Raw genomic sequence first — 16,259 nt, forward strand, 5'->3', positions numbered from 1 at the left:
TAGTCTCAAATAGAATTATTGAATAAATTTATAACAAATCATTAAAACTTGTGCTCATGGACAGTGAATTTGTATGGAAAAGTAATAATAGCAGAAATACCTTTGCCTCTGCAAAGTTAATATGAAAAAAGAAATTTACATTTCCCATATACTGATAGCTATCTCTAAATGATGAAATTGTGGCCCTATATTTACTTTTTCTTATTGCTTAAGAACTTGCAAAATGCCTGTAATGAACATTAGCTTCATAGGCAGAAATTTAATATATCATTTACAACAGGGATATTTCTTATAATAAAATTCTACAAAGAAGTGACATTTTATTTTTCCAGATATTTATTGTAAACCAATCTGCCATTTACAACTTAAATGCAGGGAAAATATTCCATCCTGTTGAGTCCAGTGTGATTGAGCTCACCTGCATGATATAAATTGCATTTTCTATTAGTTTGTGTGGCTATAAAGTCAATAAAAGAAACAGCAGTCTTCCCCATAGAATGCTCACGTACTGTAGTTTTCAGCTTATTATATAGCAAAAGGAACAAAATACTCATAGTAACAATGTATTTTTAATAGGTTTTCAAGCTGTCCCTTTCACAAAGAGTTGTGGCTGAATACAGATGTGGCTGCTGTGAGCCTTTATATGGGTGGACAGCTGAACAAAAACCAGGTAGGGAGACATTTATCTAACACAAATGCGTGGGCTCTAGAGGCATAAAGCCTACTGATTTCCACTGGGTTACTAGTTCTGTTTTCCCCAAATGTGGTTTGAATTTCATGGGCAAATGCTTTGTAGGAAGCAAAGCAAAGATGATTAAATGTGAGTGTTCTGAATAAAGGCAAGTACATAGGGGCACTGAGTAATCCACACAAAATGTTATTGTGGAAAGAAATGAAAAATATCATCATAGAATCACTTGAAGTGAGTTCTAAGTAATTTAAACTTAACATTAAAATTTAACTTTGAGTTTAAAATGTGCTAAGATAAAGCATGACTACACTTGGACATTTGAAAAACATATTTCTTCTCACAGTGCCTCAATGAAAGAATTAACATTCACTTTATCCACCTGAATCTGATAATTTGAAACTCATTCCAAAATTATTTTACCTGAAATAGGTACAGATTTCATTAACCAAGTTAAATACTAGTGCATGGATGAAACAAAGGTTGTCCCTCACACGGTGTAATATCTACAGTGATCAGACAATTGACACAATTTAAACAGTAGGGTATTTTCTCTCTCCATTTTCTTGTTTGTTTTCCAATGTTGCACATTTCATTAGTGCAGAAGAGATGTTCATTTTAGAATCTAAGAATTTAATGATATTTAATGGTAACTATCTTTAAAATTTTTTTCTTGTTTTCACGACAAATTCTCCAACCCAGGTCATTCTAGATCAAACTGCGTAGCCAGGGCTGTCCTGAAAATCTGGTTTTCCTTCCTCCACATGCCAAGTTCTAGTGTGCCCTACCATATCCCCTACATTAAGAAGATGAACCCAAAGCCTCCTGCATGTAAGACACACCTCCAGCAACTGCCCATTATCTCTTTTACTATATTCTGAAAATGGGGAATAGTATGGATTATGTTAAACTGGAGAAGATTTGCAACTAAGGGAAGGTGGATTTAATATCTAGTCAATTCCAATGTGATATTCTAGGAAAACCATAAGCTTATTGTTGTCAGAACTTCAAGTATTTCAAGAAGAGAAATGGAAATTTTCATCAAAATATATCATGGACTGATTTTTTTCTCTAGGGAAAGCCAAAAAAAAAAATGACTCATGTTGATTATTTGTATTTTATGATCTGAAATTTGAATATAGAATACTTGAAATATGGATAATCTAGAGGCAAATTATGCTGCTGGGTCTAGAATACCATGTTTGCAATGTGATGGAAGTTGAATATTGCTAGATATAGATTATTTAACCTTGGAGTAATGTTTAAGAGAACCAGAAAAGGCATATTAAATGTTTCTAACACTGTAATTAGTAACAGAATATAAGAAAATGATGTAATAATATTTTTGTCTCAAAAAACTAAGGAAAAGCATTGTTTACAAACCAATCTCTAGATTATAAACGGAATACGTGCTTACAAAAGGTTTGTAACTGTGAGACTGAGCAAAAGGAAGTAAAAGAAGCAGGAATAAGAGCTCTTATTATGGCTATAGTGTCACAATGTGACCTTGTACACTAAACTTCTGTAACTATAGAACATTGACACCTTATTTGAGAAAATATTAATAAAGATTAGAGTTAAAAATAAAGAAGGCTCCAGTGGTCTTTCTCATAGCAACTGAAGATGTTGCTCAGATTGCTCCCAATCATCTTATTTTCAGAGTCAATCTCTGATATTTTAAAAGCTTGTTTTCCCCTAATGTAGGAAGTGGTCTGAACATTCCTAGTAACTTCATCCTTGTCATTGTTAGGGTTTCTATTGCTGTTAAGAGACCCTGTGGTGATGGGAAGTTTTATAAAGTAAGACATTTAATTGTGATGGCTTACAGCATCAGAAGGTAGTCCATTATCATCATGGTATGCCAGCAGCTATGACAGGGTGGGCAGCAGGTGATGATTGAGTTTCAGGTTGTCAGCCCACCAAGAGACAACCCCCTGCTGGATCATTCTCTAGTAGGTAAGGTCCCCAATACCACAGACCCTGGGATGCCTCTTCCTTTTGCTATGACTTTGCATCTTTGCTGTTGCTATCTCTCTTTGATATCTGGCATGGATGAATTAAATGGAGGGAAATTCCCTCATTGAAACATCCTGTTCTACTGGGCACTTTTATATGCAAATTATTATGAAGATTACTCCCTCCATAAGCTGTACCATCTAAATGATAATAATATTAGCTTATACAGAGCAAAGCTTTGATGAGTAAAAGTATATACAAGTATATGTTTCAGAGCTAGGCTTGTGAGTTCCATCTGAGGAGCTACTTTAGATCACAGCTCAGATTAATGATTAAGGAGAACAATTTAAATTCCTCAGGAGCCAAACTGACTCTAATTCTCTTAACCCTAAAATGATACAGTCATGAGTTTTCATTGTGTATCACTTAGCCAATTCAAAGCCTTATAATAACTTCAGGTTAGATCAGATTTTTTAAAATACTTTTTATTATTATATTTGTGTTTTAATTTTACACATCAGCCATGGGTTCCCCTGTCCTCCCCCCTCTTGCCTCCACCCACCCCCCCCCCCCATTCCCTCTCCTCCATTTCCATCTCCTCCAGGGCCAAGACTCCCCTGGGGATTCATTTAAACCTGGTGGATTCAGTACAGGCAGGTCCAGTCCCCTCCTTCCCGGCTGAGCAAAGTGTCCCTGTGTAAGCCCAAGGTTCCAAACAGCCAGCTCATGCACTAAGGACAGGTCCAGGTCCCACAGCCTGGATGCCTCCCAAACAGTTTAATGGAAGCACATGAATTATGAACCAAAGGCTGTGGAGCCCCCATCTGGATCAGGCCCTCTGGATAAGTGAGACAATTGAATAGCTAGATCAGATGTTTTGACAACAAATTTAAGATAAAGAAACCACAGAGAACAACATAATGTCTATAAATATACACAGCTGAGGTTAAAGAATACAAAACAGCCAACTATTAAGGCTGATGGTTGATTGAAGGTGATGATTAACTCTGATAATTAACTCCTTCTACCCTTTCCTGCCCTCAATATCTTGATCTAAGAGGCTATTGATAAACGGGTATACAGCCTGAGGATCTAAAGCACAGCTGACTGATTGTCTTTTATGTACACATGTTTAAGCTTGTGATTTCTTTATGATCCCTGGTAAGATTAACTTCCAAGATAGACAGTAGAATTCTTTCTCAGCAGCCTTGACATGCCACCTGCCAGCAAGGGAGTTGGCTATGAAAAGATGCTTTCTGGACACAACTGGTCCCTGGGAACCACCACCCATCTCTGCCCTAGTTGCCAGCCAGCAGGGAAGCTCCTGTGGGCAGGCTCCTACACCAAAATTCCCCATCAGATGCTGCAATCTACAAGACGCTTGCTCTACCCCAATACCCACCCCTCCTGCTACCCCAGTGGATTCCTGAGACACAGAATCTGCCATCTCTCATTGGACAAAGAGGTGAGTGACTCTGATCCAGAGAGTCCTGCCGCTAGGACCTAGTCCCTAGGATACAACCAGTCCCTGGGAACCCCTACCCATCTCAACACCAGTTGCTGGCAAGCAGGGAAGACTCCTGATGGGAAGGTTTCCCAAAGAAAACCCCCATATTGTATGCTGTAATCTACAAGATCAAGCTCTACACCAATACCTGTCACCCTGTGACCCCAGTGTCTTCCTTAAACACAGAATCTGCCAGCTCTGATTGAACCAAGAGCCCTGATAAGACCAACAGTGGCTCCCTGAGAATCAGCTAACTTGGGTTGGTCCAAGAGCAGCTCCCTGAGATACAGAATCTGCCAGCTCCAATTAGACTGAGTTAATATTGGACCCAGAGGGGTCCCTTGAAACACAGACACAGCAAACACAGATTGAACCAATAGAAGCTTGCTCAGAAACAAACACCTCTTGCACCTACTGGAGGAAGTGATGGGTAGACACCAATGCAAAAATACATAGAACAACATAAAGAGCAATATGGCATCACCAGAATCTAGCACTTCTACAACAGCAAGACCCAAACATCACAATGTAGAAGAAGCAGAAGAAAACTACTTTAAAAAATCTTCATGAAGATGCTAGAGGTATTTAAAGAGGAAATGAAAAATTCCCTTAAAAAATTTGAGGACAAGACAAATGAAATATTGGTATAAATAAATACTTTAAAGAAAAACCAAGAAAACCATGAAAAAGCAATTCAAAATGTGAAGGAAACAGTTTATGACCTGAAAAGTAAAATAGAAACAATGAAGAAGACACAAACAGAGGGAATGCTGGAAATAGAAAATCTAAGTAAATAAACATGAAACACAGATGCAAGCATAACAAACAGAATACAAGAGGTGGAAGACAGGATCTCTGGTGTAGAGGATACAATAGAGGAAATAGATTTGTCAGTCAAAGAAAACATCAAAGCCAAGAATGTGATAACACAAAATGTCCAGGAAATCTGAGACACCATGAAAAGGCCAAACCTAAGAATAATAGAGATAGAAGAAGGAGAAGAATACCAACTCAAAGGTACAGAAAATATATTCAACAAAATCATGGAAGAAAACATTATCAACTTAAGAAGGAAATACCTATGAAGATACAAGAAACTTATAGAACACTAAGTAGACAAGACCCCACAAAAAGCAACCACTCGCCACACAATAATTAAACTATTAAATATACAGAATAAAGAAAGAATATTAAGAGCAGCAAAGGAAAAAGGCCAAGTGACTTATAAAGTCAGACCAGTCAAAGTATCATCTGAATTCTTAATCAAAATTTGAAACCCAGAAGGTCCTGGACAGATGTAATGTAAACACAAAGAGACCATGGATGCCAGCCAAGACTAATACACCCACCAAAACTTTCAATCACTGTAGACAGAGTGAACAAGACATTCCAAGACAAAACCAGATTTAAACAATACCTATCCACAAATCCAGACCTACAGAAAGCACTAGAAGGGAAATTCCAACCAAAGGAAGTCAGATACACACAGAAAAATGCAGGCAATAGATAACACCACAGAAGTAAATTTCAAAGAGGGGAAACACACACACTAGCACCAAAAGATAGCAGAAATTAACAATTACTGGTAATTAATATCCCTTAATATCAATGGACTCAAATCACCTATAAATAGAGTGAATACACACTCAGGATCCATCCTTCTGCTGCATACAAGAAACAAACCTCATCTTCAAAGGCAGACACTACCTCAGATTAAAAGGCTGGGAAAAGACTTCCCATTCTATGACCTTAAGAAGCAAGCTTGTGTAGCTATCCTAATATCTAACAAAATAGGCTTCAAACTAAAATCAGTCCAAAGAGATCAAGAAGGACATTACGTACTCATACAGGAAAGATCCACCAAGATGAAGTTTCAATTCTGAACATTTATGCCCCAAATACAAGGGCACCCACATATGTAAAAGAAACATTACTAAAGCTTAAATCACACAACAAAACCCACACCTTAATAGTGGGAGACTTCAACACCTCACTCTTGCCACTGGACAGATCTGCCAGACTGAAACTTAATAGAGAAATAAGGGACCTAATAGACATTAAGACTCAAATGGACTTAATTGATAAATACAGAACATTCTATCATAACAAATAAGAATATACTTTCTTCTTAGCACCCCATGAAACCTTCTCTAAAAGCAACCACATGCTTGGTCACAAAGCAAATCTTAACAAATACAAAAAAAGTTAGAATAACCTGCTATATTCTATCATACTATCATGGCTTAAAGTTAGATTTTAAGAACAACAGAAATTACAGAAAACCCACAATCTCATGGAAACTGAATAATGCCCAACTGAATCACCACTGCATCAAGGAAGAAATACAGAAATTAAAGCCTTCCTAGAATTTAATGAAAATGAATGTACTATATTGCCAAACATATAGGACACTATGAAAGCAGTGCTAAGAGGAAAATTCATAGCACTAAATGCCCACATAAAGAAGTTGGAGAAATCTCACACTAGTTACTTAACAGCACAACTAAAAGCTCTAGAACGAAAAGAAGCAAAGTCACCCTGAGGGAATAGACACCACGAAAAAATCAAATTGAGAGCTGAGATCAATAAAATAGAAACAAAGATAACGATTAAAAGAATCAATGAAACAAAGAGTTGGTTCTTTGAGAAAATCAACAAGATAGACAAGACCTTATCCAAACCAACCAAAAGGCAGAGAGAGAGAGAGAGAGAGAGAGAGAGAGAGAGAGAGAGAGAGAGAGAATCCAAATTAACAAAATCAGGAATAAAAAGAGAGCCATAATAATAGGCAATGGGGAAATCCAGAGAATCATTAGGTCATACTTCAAAAACTTGTACTCCACAAACTGGAAAATCTAAAAGAAATGGATAATTTTTTGCATAGGTACCACATACATAAGTTAAACCAAGACCAGATAAACAATTTATTTTATTTTATTTTTTTATTTTTTTGCAGGAAAAAAAGTGTTTATTACTGGGAATGCATGGGGGAAACAATGGCTGGGGGATGAGACAGCTTTTGGAAGACTTACTAGTGAGCAAAGGTCAAGGTATCCTACACCTACACCCTGGCCTGTGCTGATAAAGTCCATTTGGGGTGATCATCTCTCTGGGCAGCAGCATATGACTGCTCCTTGTCTCCAGTTCTTCTGTACATGACCCAATGATCATTCTCCTTGAGGCTTTTGAGATGGCCATAGCCTATTACTTTTTTTGTACTTTGATGTGGGTCACAGGCTCTATGAACAACACCTGACGGTTGTTTGTTTTCAATTTCTCTGTATAAGAATGGTTGGTTGTGCCCCTTGGGGTTGCTATGTGAACAATAGCCCATCCACTCTTCACTTTAATTTGATCAAGGTCACAGGCTGTTTTGCTAGCTATGCCTGACTGCTGCTTGTCTCCAGTTCTCCTGTACAGGAATGGATGGGTCTTCCCCTTGAGGGTGGGGAGTTGGTTGAAGTCCATTCCTCTCTTCATTCTGTTCTGATGTTTATCACAGGCTTTCTGGGCATCAACACTCAACTGCTATTTGTCTCCAATTCCCCTGTCTCTGAGTGGATGGTTGTGTCCTTTGGAACTGGTGTGGGGACCAAAGCTCATTCTTCCCACTGTTCTGCTTTTCTTTGTGTCATAGATACCCTCAGAAAAGTGGGAAGAGACACCAAGTGGAGATGTTAGTGATTCCAGTTTACACCATTGTACCTTTGGTGGTTCCTCTATATCAAGGCCCAGCCTGTCAATCAAGACCTGTGTCACAGCATTCATGAGAGATTGCACTCTTGCTGTCGTATTGTAGATGAGCGTCTCTTTTGTGATTACCTCCTGAGTCTGTATAGATGGTGGGGTGCTTTCATTCTTCAGAGAATCCCCCTGATCCTTGTCTTTGGTGCTGAGGTTGAGATGTTGTAGAATATTCCTTACTATTTTCTTCAGAAAGCTTCCTGTAGAAGCCTGTTTGATTTCCAGCATATCAGGGGGGGGCTGACTCTCAGTAATGACTGTATCCTGGGATTGGGTAGAGCTATTGAAGCCCCAGGCTTGGGAGAGCCCCATTCTCCCAAGATTTTCTCCCTGGCTTTTGGCTCTGGATCTCATACATTCATTTCTCTCTTCACTGGGAGGAAATATTTTGTGATTACTTGCTTGAATCTTATCCTTGGGGACACTGAGCTTCTGAGCTTTTTGGCCATGATTTCTCCTCTTGAATACATCACATAGGCTCTGAGAAGTCTTGGGATTTTGGGATCTATTTTGGAATCTGAGAACTGAGTGCTGTGTAGGCAAACTGACTGTGGTGGGGCACACAGAGCTTTGACTGTCTGGAAGGAGTCTAGTAGGCCATGACTGTAGCTGCTTATTGGATTTGAAGTCAGCCTCTCTCAGCACCTTTGGTTTTAGAGCTGGGCTGCTTGAGCGCTGTGGACATGTTTGGAAATGGCCTGGGTTTCTATTGGCCTCTACAGATTCAAAATCTCTGAGGTTGTTATTGATGTTTTGGCCATTGGGAATCTTGCTGGCCCCAAGGATCACTTTCCATGGAGAAGGTGTCTCTCTTATCACCTCTACTATTCTATTGGTCTGTTTGGCCACTGAAGATGGGATCCTTACTTCAGGATCAACCATTGTACCACTCCAACAGGGATGTACTGAAGCCACATTTTCAAACATCTTCCATGGTTCATACCTGACAATTCTTGGACTGATCCTTGGTTGCAGGCTGCCTTTTCCAATCCCTTGGACAATCCTGCTCTTCTGGGTACTTGCCAGGAAACAGTAATCTTTGGCTCAAGTGCTTAGGTTGGTCTGCCATGTAATGGGATGGGCCTTGGTGGGCCCATGGCTGGCAGCTGGTGCAGTGGCTCTTTGCATCTCCTGAACCTCTGAAGGTGAGTGTGCCAACAGAGGACTCTGCAGCCTGGACGCTGATACAGTTTCATAACCCCTAAGGAAATAGAATCAGTCATTTAATGTTTCCCAATCAAAAAAAAAAATCCTGGGACCAGATGGTTTCAGCACAGAATTCTACCAGATTTTCAAAGAACAGTTAATACCAATATTGTTCAAATTGTTCCACACCATAGAAACAGAAGGAAGGTTACCAAACTCATTTTGTGAGGCTACAGTTACTCTGGTTCCCAAGCCAAACAACGATACAACAAAGAAAGAGAAATACAGACCAATCTCCTTCATGAAAAGTGATGCAAATATCTTCAATAAATTATTTGCAAACCGAATCCAAGAACACATCAAAAAATTATCCACCATGATCAAGTAGGCATCACCCCAGAGATGCAAGATTGGTTCATCATATGAAAAACTGTCAATGTAATACACCATATAAACAAAATGAAAGAAAAAGCACATGATCATTTCCTTAGATGCTGAAAAATCCTTTGACAAAATCCAACACCCGTTCATGATGAAGGTCTTGGAGAGATCAGGAATACAAGGAACATACATAAACACAATAAAGGCAATTTATAGCAAGCTAGCAGCCAAATTCAAATTAAATGGAGAGAAACTCAAATCCATTACACTAAAATCAAGAACAAGGCAAGGCTGTCTATCCACTCTCCCCATATTTATTCAATATAGTACTTGAAGTTCTAGCCAGAGCAATAAGACAACAAAGGAGATCAGGTGGATACAAATTGGAAAGGAACAAAGTAAACTTTTACTATTTGCAGATGATATGATAGTATACATAAGGGACCCTAAAAATTCTATCAGGTAACTTCTACAGTTGATAAACACCTTCAGTAATGTGACAGGATACAAGATTAACTAAAAAAAAAAAATCAGTTGCCCTCCTACATACAAATGATAAAAGGGCTGAGAAAGAAATCAGAGAAGCATCACCCTTTACAATAGCCACAAATAGTATAAAATACCACGGGGTAACTCTAACTAAGCAAGTGAAAGACCTATATGACAAGAACTTTAAATATCTGCAGAAATTAAGGAAAGTATCAGAAAATGGAAGGATCTCCCATGCTCATGGATAGGTAGGGTTAATATTGTAAAAATGGCAATCTTACCAAAAGCAATCTACAGATTCAAGTCCATCAAAATCCCAACACAATTCTTCACAGACTTGGAAATAAAAATACTCAATTTTATTTGGAAAAACAGAAAACACAGGATAGCTAAAAGAATCCTGTATAAAACAGCCACTTCTGGAGGCATCACCTTCTCTGACCTCAACCTCTACTATAGAGCTACAGTATAAAAACAGCTTATAATTAGCATAAAAACTGACATGTGAAGTAAAGGAATCAAATTGAAGACACTGACATTAACCCACACACTACGAGCACCTGACTTTTGACAAAGAAGCCAAAACTGTACAATGGAAAAACTAAAGCATCTTCAATAAATGGTGCTGGCATAACTGGATGTCAACATGTGGAAGATTGCAAATAAATCCATGCCTATCACCACACACAAAGCTCAAATCCAAGTGGATCAAAGACATTAATATAAAACCATTTGCACTGAACCTGATAGAAGAGAAAGTAGGAAGTAGTCTTGAATGCATTGACACAGGAGACTACTTTCTAAATATAGTGTCAGTAGTTCAAACACTGAGAGCAACAATTATTAAATGGGGCCTCCTGAAACTGCGAAGCTTTTGAAATGCATAGGACATGGTAAATAAGACAAAATGGCAGCCTACCAAATGGGAAAAGATCTTCACCACCCTCACATCTGACAGAGGGCTGATCTCCAAAATACATAAAGAACTCAAGAAACTTGACATCAAAGTAACAAACAATCCAATTTAAAAATGGGCTACTGAGCTAAACAGAATTTTCAACAGAATAATCTCAAATGGCTGAAAGACATTTAAGGAATTGCTCAACATCCTTAGTTATCAGGGAAATGCAAATCAAAATGACTCTGAGATACCACCTTATACCTGTCAGAATCGCTAAAATCAAAAACACTGAAGACAGCTCATGTTGGAGACATTATAGAGCAAGGGGAACACTCCTCCACTGTTGTTGGGAGTGCAAACTTATACAGCCACTTTGGAACTCAGTATGTGGTTTCTCAGAAAATTGAAAATCAATCTTCCTCAAGAATCAGCTATTCTACTCTTGGGCATATACCCAAGGGATGCTCAATCATACCACAAGAACACATGATCAACTATGTTAATAGCATTATTAGTAACAGCCAGAACCTGGAAACAACCTCCTCAAATGAAGAATGGACAAAGAAAATGTGGTACATATACACAATGGAGTACTACCCAGCAGAGAAAAACAATGGCATCATGAGGTTTGCAAGCAAATGGATGGAACTAGAAAATATCATCCTGAGTGAGGTTACCCAGACTCAGAAGGACAAACATGGTGTATATTCACCCATAAGTGGATAATTGATGTAAAGAAAGCGATAACCTGTCTGCAGCCTGCAAATCCAGAAAAGCTAGCTAACAAGGAAAGCCCAATGAGGGATGCATGGATTGCCTGGGAAAGGGGAAATAGATGAAATCTCCATGAGTAAATCTGGGATGAGGGGTGGGCAATGGAGGGTAGGGGGTAGGGAATGAGAACATAAGGGAACAGAATAGACAAACTGGACAAGGAATGGAGTGGGAAAGCAATGAAAGAGATAACATGATAGAGGGAGACATTACAGGGATAGAGAGAAACCAGGAGCTAGGGAAGTTCCCATGAATCCCCAAGGATGACCACAGCTTGGACTACTTGAAATAGTGGAGGGGGTACCTGAACTAAACTGACTTACCACAGTGACCAGATAGGTAAATACCCTAACTGTTATCACTGATGGAAGCAGATGCAGAGATCTACAGCCAAACACCAGGCAGAGCTCCAGGAGTCGAGTCAAAGAGAGAGAAGAGGGATTCTATAAGCAAGTGTACCAGGATCATGATTGGGAAACCTGCAGAGACAACCAAACCAAACTACTGGGAACTCATGAAAGTTTGATCAATGGCTGTAAAGCCTGCATGGGACTGCCCTAGGCCCTCTGCATGGTGAGACAGTTTATAGCCTGATCTGCTTGAGGCCCCCCTGGTGGTAGGATCAGAATTCATCCCTTGTGCATGAGTGGGCTTTTGGGAGCCCACTATCAATGATGGTACACCTTGTTCAGCCTTGAGGAAGGGGGAGGGGCTTGGACTTGCCTCTACTTAATGTACTTCCCATGGGAGACCTTGCCTTCTTGTGGGGAGGAGTGGGTGTTGGGTTTGGAGGGGCAGGCTGGGAGGGGCAGAAGGAGGGAAGGGGAGATCTTTGATCAGTGTGTAGAATGAATGGAAATTTTTTCTTAAAATAAGATGCTTTCTGTCTGCTCATGTTCTGTCAATCTGAAATAAGTTATGAAAATGTTTATGGGATGTTGAAATGACTTTGTTTGTAATCATGTAAGGGAAATGAAAAACATGTTACTGGTACTCTGTAGGAATTTAGCAAAATTACTGTATGGGCTAGAGATTAGAATGAACAGATGTTTTTTAGAAGGACTTTGACTCTGAAGAATCCTTGTGGAAAACAATGATTGTTTTGCTGAGGGGGGCATGCAGCCATCCCATGACCTTGGTCACAAAATACCTCAGGTACACATGGGGCTCTTATATTATTATGTACTGTACACAATGCTGAATGAAGGAGTAGAGTCATGGAGGCAGGTGATGGTCCCCTTCAATAAGACATGTAAATTAAGTTTAGGGACCTTGGTATAGGGAAATACTTTATGCAACAATCTATAAATACACTTTGTATGGCTGTTCAACCCTTGAAGCCAGCCAAACCTATGCCAGCTGAGTCCAGCCCAGTAAGTCCATCAGAAGAGGCTGATGAAAAAAGAAGGAAATGATCCAGTGAATGTGTATCTTTTTCCTAACTCCCTCAGATAGAGAAGTCTTAACTTTGTTAGCACAGTGGATTCCCTCCAAACCCTGAGCTTCCAAGATGCTGGTTGCTAGATAGTGATAACAGTGAGAAATGACAGCATGCAGGCAGACATGGTCCTGGAGAAGGAGCTGACAGTTCTACATTGTGATCTGCAGGCAGCAGAAGGAATCTGTGTCCACATTGCAGCTTGAGCATAGTAGACCTCAAAGCCCACCCCACAGTCACACACTTCTTCCAACAAGGCCACATCTACTAATAATGTCATTCTCTATGAGCTTATGGGGGCCAATTACATGCAAACTACCACAAGTACCATGAGAATTCTTATGTGTGATAGTATAGCCAAGGTTGTACTTGCCTATAAAACTATGCAAAGCAGAACCTCCCTGCAGATTAAAGTGAGTTAGTAGCAGATAAAACTTGCTGAAATGAGTACATAAGTTCATTTAAACTTTATACTCTTTGGAATTTTCAGATTCAAGGGAGATAAAAGTACTAGAAAGAAAAAAGACCAAAGACTAAGATCCACTCCCAACACATATGTGCATTTGCTTACACTGTCAAATTTTATGCTGAACAAGCCATGAAATCAGATATGTATCCTTTCATTATACCATTGAGGATTTTTAAATCAGAATAGAGCAATAAGGTCATTAGATCTTTCCTTAGAAAAGTTAAAGTCAAAACCATAACAGAACAAGTTTCCATGTTGCAAATAACACAAAAAGAACAATTGTTTAGAAAAGAATTGTGCATGATGTGGTGATGTATTGTGTCCCCCAACATACTGTGACTCTCAAAGAAATAAAACTTGCCTGGAGATCAGAGGAAAAAGCCAGCCACTATATAGAAGTCAGGCAATGGTAGCACATGCCTTTAATCCTATCACTTGGCAGGCAGGAATCCATCTGGATCTCTGTTATTTCAAGGCCACACTGGAAACAGCCAGGAATGGTGACACACACCTTTAATCCCAGCACTTGAGACCTCATGTCTTGTTTGGGAAAGACACAAGACTTTAATCCCAGGAAGTTATGGCAGGAAACAGAAAGATATATTTGGCATGAATACTAGGAACTAGAGGTTTCTAGGCTTTTAAGCTTGTAGGCTTTCAGGTTTTCAGCAGCATTTCAGCTGAGATCCATTTGGGTGAGAACTCAGAAACTTTCAGTCTGAAGATTTGTAGAAACTGGACCCAATGAGGATTTGTCAAGGTGAGGTTACCTGTGGTTTCTTCTGCTTCTCTGATCTTTCAGAATTCACCCCAATACCTGGCTCTCAAGTTTTTTATTAATAAGATCATTTAAGATTCATGTTACAGGAGGGAGTGGAGAGAGAACAGTAGTGAGGAAAATTAGGGAGGAGAGGGACAGAAGGAGAACATGAGACATGGAGTTTGTCCTTTCTCCGGCCTCCAGGAAAATTGAAGAAATAATCATAAATCATGCAGCAAACAGTTTTATTTTATGTGTGTATGTTGATGTTAATGCTATACACTATTAAACGTGAGCTTCATAGCTCTGCAAACTAGTTGTAGTGACACCCAGAAATAAAACCAATAGAATAGCTTATGTATAGGTAGGTAAGTAGATAGATAGATAGTCAATATTAGTCCATGTAGATTATATACAGATATGGATATTGCTAAGAATAGTCAAAAGCCATAGGAGTTGTCTCAGAAGATTAGGAGATAACAAGTCCTAAAATAATTTGCCAGCAACTGGAGACCTAGAAGAGGTGATACCATGACTGCTGGCAGAGTCAAAAAGTTTGAGGATCAGGAGATCCAAAGACACTGTTTCTAATCCAGAGGCTTATGCCTAGAGACTTCAGGAAGAACTGATCTTTCAAAGTCCAAATGCAAAATCAAAGCCACTCCCTACTGTCCAAACTCAGATCTTCATTCAGTAGGAAATGTAGTTGAAGCAGGTCAGCTTTTTATATTCTTCATACTTTCATCCGATTGTCAAGGGCCCTCTCACAACAGGGAGTTATCAGTGTTCTGCTATGAATGTTGAATTATGTCCTGAAGGACCATCACAAGCACAAGAATGATGAAAGACAGAGTAGAAGAGGTTCCATGGCCTTCTAAAACTGACTCAGAGTAAATTTCACATCATAGTAATCTTTGCTGTAACAATCGTTTGAAAACATAAGCCAAAAGGTCAATCTGATCTAGAATGCTTACCAACAAGCCTTTCTTTCTTTCTTTCTTTCTTTCTTTCTTTCTTTCTTTCTTTCTTTCTTTCTTTCTTTCTTTCTTTCTTTCTTTCTTTCTTTCTTTCTTTGAGACAGGGTTTCTCTATGTAGCTTTGTGCCTTTCCTGGAACTCACTCTGTAGACGAGGCTGGCCTCAAACTCACAAAGATCCACCTGCCTCTGCCTCACCAGTGCTGGGATTACAGGCATGCGCTGCCACCACTGCCTGGCTCACCTTTCTTTTCACAAGCCTTTCTTTCCTTACTTTCTGCCGTCCACCTCAAATCACATACAAAAAGTGTCATAAATGAACTTGACTAATGAGGAGTCCATATTTGAGAATATCAATAACACTTGGTATTTTGCAAAGCACATTTCAGAAAGTATACTAATAGATATTTTCTAAATGAAGTAAAAATGGTTCTATATTGAATAAGTATGGGGAGAGGGGACAGCCTTGACATGTTCCTGATTTTAGTGGTATTGCTTTGAGTTTCTCTCCATTTAATTTGATGTTGGCTGTTGGCTTGCTGTAGATTGCCTTTATTATGTTTAGGTATGTTCCCTGTATTCCTGATGGCTCCAAGACCTTTATCATGAAGGGGTGTTGGATTTTGTCAAATGCCTTCTCTGCATCTAGTGAGGTGATCATGTTTTTTTTTTTTTTTCTTTGAGTTTGTTTAAATGGTGTATTACATTTGACAGACTTTCGTATGTTGAACCACCTGTGCATCCCTGGGATGAAGCCTACTTGATCATGGTGGATAATTGTTTTGATGTGTTCTTGGAGTTGTCCAATATTTTATTGAATATTTTTGCATCAATGTTCATGAAGGGGATCGTTCTGTAGTTCTCTTTCTTTGTTGCATCCTTGTTTGTTTTAGGAATCAGGGTAATTATAGCCTAATAGAAGGAGTTTGGTAATATACCTTCTGCTTCTAGCGTGTGGAACAATAGTCTTCTTTGAAGATCTGGTAGAATTCTGCAGTGAAACCATCTTGTCCTGGGCTTTTTTTTTTTT

At 39.1% G+C, this 16,259-nt stretch overlaps 1 protein-coding gene across 1 annotated transcript; it reads right to left on the minus strand.

Moving 5' to 3' along the window:
- Nucleotides 1-7,355: 7,355 nt before the first annotated feature.
- On the minus strand, nucleotides 7,356-8,777 carry LOC118584542 (spermatogenesis-associated protein 31E1-like). Its single transcript, XM_036188847.1, is given in 1 exon segment — nucleotides 7,356-8,777. A coding segment is annotated over 1 exon segment (1,422 nt).
- Between the last annotated feature and the right edge of the window lie 7,482 nt (nucleotides 8,778-16,259).

The sequence above is a fragment of the Onychomys torridus genome, chromosome 5 (assembly GCF_903995425.1).
Source record: "Onychomys torridus chromosome 5, mOncTor1.1, whole genome shotgun sequence".
Lineage (NCBI taxonomy): Eukaryota > Metazoa > Chordata > Mammalia > Rodentia > Cricetidae > Onychomys > Onychomys torridus.